General features: G+C 67.5%; 1 protein-coding gene across 1 annotated transcript in view; it reads left to right on the top strand.

Moving 5' to 3' along the window:
* The window catches only part of HMCN2 (hemicentin 2), an 88,708-nt gene that overhangs the window by 22,016 nt on the left and 58,613 nt on the right, over positions 1-8,079 (top strand). Inside the window, 5 exon segments of the mRNA XM_055124142.1 lie at positions 472-616; positions 2,397-2,509; positions 2,612-2,771; positions 3,922-4,081; positions 7,575-7,702. Coding sequence (XP_054980117.1) covers positions 472-616; positions 2,397-2,509; positions 2,612-2,771; positions 3,922-4,081; positions 7,575-7,702 — 706 coding nt within the window.

Raw genomic sequence — 8,079 nt, 5'->3', positions numbered from 1 at the left:
TGACTCCCCTTTCTCTCTCCCCTCTCTGCCTTCCTCCCTTCCTTCCTTCCTTTCTTTCTCCTTCCTTTTTCTTTTCTTTCTTTCCTTGTGTGTGTGTGTGTGTGTGTGTGTGTGTGTGTGTGTGTGTGTTGGGTCACACCCGGCGATGCACAGGGGTTACTCCTGACTCTGTGCTCAGAAATCCCATAAGATCCCCTGGTGTTGCTCAGGGGACCTTATGGGATGCCGGGAATCAAACAGGGTCAACCGCGTGCAAGGCAAATGTCCTTCCTGCTGTACTATTGGGCTGGAGCCATAGTGCAGCGGGTAGGGCGTTTGCCTTGCAAGAGAGAGAGCCCGGCAAGCTACCGAGAGTATCCCGCCCGCACGGCAGAGCCCGGCAGCTCCCCGTGGGGTATTCGATATGCCAAAGAAGGCTGGGTCCAGCCCGCCCGCCCGCTCGTGGGTGACCCCCGGCCCCTTCTCCCGCAGCTGCCAGCAGGCAGCCGGCACGTGGTCCGCGCCGACGGCAGCCTCCACCTGGCCCAGGCGCTGCGCGGGGACGCGGGCCGCTACAGCTGCGTGGTCACCAACACGGCAGGCTCCCGGCACAGGCTCGTGACGCTGGTGGTCCAGGGTGAGTGAGTCCCCGCACAGAGGGGCCGCAGGAGGGGGAGCCTGAGGGCCTGGGGAGAAACCACACGGGGCGGGGTGTCCACCGAGGGAAAAGGGGGCCGCACAGGCTTCACGGGCGAGGCCCTGGGTCCCCGGGATCGCCAGGAAAAAACTCAGAACTGGGCAAGTTTAAAAGAAAAAGAAAACTCGGGGCTGGAGTGATAGCATAGCGGGTAGGGCGTTTGCCTTGCACGCGGCAGACCCGGGTTCAAATCCCAGCATCCCATAGGGTCCCCTGAGCACCGCCAGGGGTGATTCCTGAGTGCAGAGCCAGGAGTAACCCCTGTGCATCGCCGGGTGTGACCCAAAAAGGAAAAAAAATAAAAATAAAACTTTGGTGGGAGCTCTAGTGTAGCGGATAAGGTTCTGGCATTGCCCGACGCTGACCTGGGTTCGATCCCCGGCATCCCGTATGGCCCCCTAAGCCCCGCCGGGAATGATCCCTGAGCACAGAGCCAGAAGTAACCAACCCCAGAGGGTCACTGGGTGTGACCCAACAACCAGAACTAAACAAAACAAAAAGCCTCCAACTGAGATCACCCCAGAAGCTAAGCAGGACGAACACATCCTTTGACACTGGACGCTTTGGGCCCCACCCAGTGGTGCTCAGGGCTGACTCCTGGCTCTGCACTCAGGGATCACTCCTGGGCGGCTCGGGGGCTCAGAGGGGGATGCTGGGGGTCGGACCCAGGTGGACACTCGCAGGGCCAGCGCCCTGCCCGCTGTGCTGTCACTCGGGCCCAGACCCAGGAGGGGACGGCCGGGCCGCTCTGCCCACGGTGTCTCCTGAGTTTTCATGGCTCGTGAGCAGGTGGGTCTTAACGCACCCCCTGACGGTAGGGAAACTGAGGCTCAGAGGAGGGGGCAGCTGCCTGAGCTGGCAGGACCAGGCTTTCCGGACAATGGTCCGACCTCCCCTCCGACTCTCGGGAGCCGAGGCACACGCCCGACTCGGTTCACTCCCAGAAGCATCGACTGGCGGCACCGGCCCCCTGCACCCCCCCCGACTCCTCCACACCCCCTGCCCCCACCCATCCCAGCAGAGACCCCCGTGGACGCCTGCCTGGCTGGGTGGGCTCGGGAAGGCTCTGGCACGTTCCTGCCGTTTCCTGTCTGTCCATCCTGGGCGCCTGCAGGCGGGCAGGGCCGGGGCTCAGCTTATCCCAGGTCTGGGAATCCGGGTGCCCCAGTTCCCTGCTTCACCCTGAGCCCCAGAGCGGAGACCCAGCCCTGCGGGCGGCGCTGCCCCACACCTGCCATTTCTGCGTCTCCACGGACGCGCCTTTCGTTTTCACTGACTTGCGATGCTCAGGGGTCACTCCCTGCTCTGCGCTCAGGAATCACTCCTGGCGGTGCTCAGAGGACCCTGTGGGATGCCTGGAACCGAACCCAGGTCAGCTCTGAGCAAGGCGGATGTCCTCCCTACTGCGCTATTGCTCCAGTCCAACAGTTAATTTTTTTCTTTTCTTATCTTTTTTTTGGGGGGGGCATACACCCATTGATACTCAGGGATTACTTCCGGCTCTGTGCTCAGGAATTACTCCTGGCGGTGCTCAGGGGACCCTGTGGGATGCTGGGGATTTAACCTGGGTCAGCCGCATGCGAGGAAACGCCCTCCCCGCTGTGCTGTCGCTCCGGCCCCTCGGGCCACGTTTTGAGCGACACTGGACCGTCCCCCTCCCACAGCCCCCTGAGCCTTGCTGCTGTGATCTGAGGCTGGGGGCTGGGTTTGTTCTTTGAAGTGCCACCTCGGATCCAGCCCGCGGCCACCTACCACGTCACCAACGAAGGGGTCCCAGCCGCTCTGCCCTGTGCTGCCTCGGGCGTGCCCACACCCACCGTCACCTGGGCCAAGGTAGAAGGACGCTGAGCCCGCAGTGCCACCCCCCACCCCGGGACGGGACGGTGCCCCTGGCCTCGGGGCGTGGCTCTGCTGAGCCGTCCTGCTGCCCCGCAGGCGTCCCTCGCCCTGCCCCCCAGGGACCCCCGCTACAACGTCAGCAGGGACGGCACGCTGCACATCGCCCGGCCGGGCCCCCGGGACTCGGGCAGCTACGTCTGCACGGCCACCAACGCCGTGGGCTTCTCCAGCCAGGAGCTGCAGCTCGCCGTCAACAGTGCGTCCGGGCCGGGGTGCCCTCCGGGGTGGCCAGGGACCTCGGGGTCACTCCTAATGACCTCAGCCGCTTGGCCAAGACAGTCCGGCGCTCAGGCCCCCGGGCTGGAGCGGGCGGCTCCGGGGCCAGTGGTTGAAACCGGGACCCTGCCTGCTCCTTCTGCAGCCTGGCCCTGATGCGTCTGGCCGGACTCCCTGTCCTGCCCGGCGCCTCCCTGGCACTTGGGCGAACCACCCTCCGGGTTCTTCCCTCAGAAAGGGCACACACCATGCCGTCCCCCTGGGGCACTGTTCCAGGAGCTCAGGATCACACGGATCGAACACGCACGCGCACACACGCACACACACGCACACACACGCACAGGCATACACGCACGCGTGCACACACGCACACATGCACGCATGCACACACTCACCCTCTGCCTCCTTGTCACCCCTCCGTGGTCCCCATCTGCTTGTCCTCTGCCCTTTTGCCCCGTTTCCTCCCACCCATCCCATCTGAGCGCTGTCCATCCTTCACCTTCTGGAATGTTCCCTTCAAGGCCACCTGCCCCACTGTGTTTAAACAGGGACCTGGGCATTGAGCTGGTTGTTTCCAGGGCTGGACAGGGCCAGTCTGGGCTGTGGCCCCCGAGGGTGACCACACACAAACACACACACACACACACACACACACACACACACACGGCCTTGTCCGGTCCGAGCTTCTGGGGGGCAGGGACATGAGCTGGGTGGTTGGGTGGGGGAGGCAGGGACCTCACCACTGTTGCTCCCTGCACTGCCAGGAGGCCCCTCTCCCGCGGGGAGTGTTTGGGGTGGGGACTGTCCCCCCAGCAGCAGGGAGGGGCAGGATGCTGGGTGCAGCTCTGTGGGCCCCGGGTGGAGGCAGGGCAGGGACCCCTCACAGACAGCAGTGCTGGGGCCTGTGGGTGGTGGCAGAGGATGGGATCTGCCCCCCCCACACGTGTGCGGGAGGGGACAGTAGGGCAGCGGGAGGCCGGGCGCCACGCCAAGGAGCCCCCAGAGAAGGGGTGGCAGCCCCAACTCTGCACACCTGCTGTATCCAGGCCCACCCTCTGCACCAAGGGGCGCCTGGTCCCTCCCGGGGCCCGGGCCCTGCCCTGCTCACGGCCACCCCCGGTTGCCCACAGCCAAACCCGAGATCCACGCGGATGGGCCCCAGGACTCGGACGAGCCACTGAGCGTCACGGCCAGGGCTGGGGAGCAGGTGACCCTGGCCTGCGAGGCCCGCGGCTCCCCACCCCCGGTCATCACCTGGACCAAGGACGCCCGCCCCGTGCCCAGGGACAGGTGAGCCCCCGCCCCACCCCCAGACGGCGGCACAGGCAGGGGCGGAGGGTGCTGGCCTGGAGGGGGCCCGGGGGCCACGTGCACCACAGGGGTGGGGGTATCGATTCCCAGGGGTGGGGGGTCCGTGTTTGTTCACGGGAGTGGGGCGTCCCACGTACACTGCACGGCTGGGGGGTTCGTGTCTGTTCCCTGGGGCGGGGGTCCCGGCACACCCCCAGGCGATGTGCCTTTGCCCCTGTGCCCCTGTCCGTGCCCCCCCCCCCCCCCCCGCGCACACACTCATGCTTGAGGCCTGCGTCTCCTGTTCTCCGGGTTAAACGCTGCCGGGGGCGGGCGGGGGGCGGAGAGGAGACCCCCCTCACTCAGCCCCCTCCAGGACCGGGGTGGGGGGCCGGGCCACAGTCCCACGTTCCCACGGCGACACCTGCTCCATCCCGGCCTCCAGCCCTGTGCTCAGCCCCAGATGACTCAGCTTCGCCGGTGGGGGGCGGGGGGGCTCCGGACGAGCCTGGAAACTCGGGCCCTGGCCTGTGGGAGGAGGGGCCGCGGCTCTGGCGGGTGACATCAGCCTTGGCGGCTCCTCCAGGGCCCGTGTGCGGCTCGGAACATCTGTTCCTCGAGCAGCGCCAGCCCTGGGGGCCTGTGCCCGGCGGGGGCGGGGCCAGGGGCGGGGCCTCTAGGGCAGGGGCGGAGCGGGGGCGGGGCATCGCGGGCGGGGGCGGGGCTGTGCGGGCGAGGGCGGGACCGCGCGGGCAGGGGCGGGGCGGGGGCGAGGCCGCGCTGGCAGGTATGCAGCTGCCCGGGAAGGGGCAGCGGCGGGGCTGGGGGCCGGGCGGACCCTCGTGTCCCCTGAGGGCCTGCCCGGGAGCCTGGCCCGGGTGGCCTGGCGGGGGTGTGGGGGGGGAGCGGGTTATTTATAGCCTGTTTGCAGGGGCGCCAGGAGCCCATTTGTTCACCCTCGTGCTGTCGGTGCTGATAGGTGGGCCGGGAGCCAGGAAGCTGGGCCGGCTGTGACTCTCCCCCCCCCCCCCCCCGCGTCCCCCATCCGTCCTCTCCTCTCCCCTCCCCCTCCCCCCTTCTTGGTTGCCGCCAGAGCCTGAAGAGACGCAGGAGTTTGTCCAGGGGGCACTTACCTGGCTCAGGGACCCTCTGCACCCCCTTTCCGGGGCCTTGGGGGGCTGCTGGCTCCCCTCAGGGACCCTCTGTGCCCCCTCGGCCGAGCGACCCGACGTGTCTCGGGTGCGTTGCCCTGGGCCCGCCTGCCCTGGCTGGGCGTGGCAGCAGCTTCCCAGGGCGGAGCTGCAGGGGAGCACGTGCCCCCAGACCCGGCTCGCTGAGAGCCCCCCCATCCCTCCGCCGCGTTTCCCCCCCCCCGGCCGGGACCCCGGGCTGGGGTTCTGGGGCTCAGCCGCCTGGAGGAGGCGGGGTCCCCGCGCCCGGCCCCCCTGCCCACAGCCCCTGGCTTCTGCTCATGGCTGGGGGTGAAACTACCTCCCTGGCTTTTTTGGGGGGTCCCGGGCATCAACCCCCCGCCCCGGCCCAGACCACTGAGGTCCACAGCTCTGCCTGGCAGACAGGGCTCGGCCAGCCGCAGAGCCCGGCACAGGACCACAGGACAGTCTGCCATGGGCCGGGTGGGCGTGTATGGACACACACAGACGCACAGACACACACACACAGAGAAACAGACATACAGACAGACACACACAGACACAGACACACAGAGATAGACATACAGACACACACAGAGACAGGTACACAGGCATACACACAGAGACAGACACACAAGGCAAACACACATATAGACACACAGACACGCATAGCACACACGGGTGCACACACGGGCACACAGACACAGTGTTCCCACAGATGCAGACATACATAAGCACAGACAGACATGCAGAGGCGCACAGGTGCGTGCCCGTGCGCACACACACACACACAGAGGGGCTGGATAGTACAGTGGGTAGGGTTTTTCCTTGCACATGACCAACCATGGTTTGATCCCTGGCATCCCACAGGGTCCCCTGGGTCCACCAGGATTGAACCCTGAGCACAGAGCCAGGAGTCAGCCCTGAGCACTGCTTGGTGTGGGCCCCAAACAAGAAAACAAATGACCCAGAGACACACACCTAGACAGTGTACACACGGACACACATACGGATACGCGTACACACTCGCGGAGACGCAGTGCACACACAGCCCCCCAGACGGACGGATGCACACACACACACACACACACACACACACACACACACACGCAGCGGCACAGTCACACAGACCCACACAGGAGCCGGGCCCGGGGCAGGCCTGCTGCCCTCTGCGCGTCCACCACCGGCCTCAAGATTCCACCGTGCTGCCCCCCCCTCCCCCCGGGGCTCCGGCCAGGCTGCGGGAATCTGCACAAAGCTTTCCCTGGCCACCTGGTCATCCGGCCTCCAGATGGACAGTCACGTCCGCGGGCAGGAGTGGCCGCGGGCTCCGGCCCCGCAGGGCTGCTGGGAAAGCTCCCGCCCGCACAGGGCCACGGGCTCCGCGTCCCCGGGGAACAGCCGGGGGGGGGGGGGGTCCCGGCCTGGAGAGCATCGGCCCCTCCCCTGCCGGCCTCGGGGTCCTGGTGCTCCATCCCCACGCGGCTACTCACGGGCGGGCGCTGCTCAGAGCCAGACACGCGTGTAGTGACGTCATGTCTGCAGGGTCCCTGGGGGCCAGCCCAGCTGCAGGCCCTGTGGGCGGGACCGAAGCCCGGCCAGGTGGCTGCGTGGGTCATGGGAACCGGGGGAGGGGAGGGAGGGAGAGAAGGTGGGGAGGGAGGAGGAACAGGAAGCAGAGGGGGCAGGACAGGGGGAGGGGAGGGAGGGGAGGGGGGTGGGGAGGGAGGGAGAGATGGTGGGGAAGGATGAGGAACAGGAAGCAGAGGGGCAGGGCAGGGGGAGGGGAGAGAGGTGAGAGAGGGGTGGGGAGGGAGGGAGAGATGGTGGGGAGGGAGGAGGAACAGGAAGCAGAGGGGCAGGGCAGGGGGAGGGGAGAGAGGTGAGAGGGGGGAGGGGAGGGAGGGGGAGATGGTGGGGAGGAGGAGGAACAGGAAGCAGAGGGGCAGGGCAGGGGGAGGGGAGAGAGGTGAGAGGGGGGAGGGGAGGGAGGGGGAGATGGTGGGGAGGAGGAGGAACAGGAAGCAGAGGGGCAGGGCAGGGGGAGGGGAGAAAGGTGAGAGGGGGGAGGGGAGGGAGGGGGAGATGGTGGGGAGGAGGAAGAACAGGAAGAAGAGGGGCAGGGCGGACTCCGGTCTGGAGTTGGTGGTCCTGACTGGGGACCAGGGGCCGCTGCCCCAAAGGCCGGGACTTGGCCCCCCCGGGCACTGGGGAGGGGGGACACGGATGGACGCCCGTGTTACACGCGGGGCGTCAGGGCCCCAGGAAGGCCGGGGCCTCGCTTCGCCTGCGGGCGGGGAGCAGGGCCGGGTGGCTGGGGACTCAGGTGTCGCCTCCCCCAGGCACGGGCTCCTGCAGTCGGGCTCCCTGCGGCTGGACCAGGCCCGGGCCGGCGACAGCGGCCTCTACCGATGCACAGCCAGCAACCCCGCGGGCAGCGCCGCGCGCCACTACCGCCTGGGGGTGCAAGGTAGGCCACCGCGCCCGCCCGCCCTCTCCCGCCTCACCTCTGCTCCAGCCCCTCCCTGCTTCCTGCCCCTCCCTCCCTACCGCCCTCCGCACTTCCTGCCCCTCCCTCCCCCACTTCCTGGTCCTCCCCACTTCCTGCCCCTCCTTCCCCCCTCCTGGTCCGCCCCACTTCCTGTCCCTTCTTCCCCTACTTCCTGGTCCTCCCCACTTCCTGTCCCTCCTTTCCCCACTTCCTGGTCCTCCCTACTTTCTCTCCCTCCCCGACTTTCTCTCCCTCTCTCCCCTACTTTCTACTTCCTGTCCCTCCTACATCCTGCCCCTCCCCTCCTTCCTGCCCTCCCTCTCCTAATTCCTGCCCCTCCCCCTACTTCCTGCCCT

This window comes from Sorex araneus, chromosome 1 (genome assembly GCF_027595985.1).
Source record: "Sorex araneus isolate mSorAra2 chromosome 1, mSorAra2.pri, whole genome shotgun sequence".
Taxonomy (NCBI): domain Eukaryota; kingdom Metazoa; phylum Chordata; class Mammalia; order Eulipotyphla; family Soricidae; genus Sorex; species Sorex araneus.
Note: the sequence above shows the minus strand (reverse complement) of the source record. Positions and strands in the feature narration are given on the sequence as shown.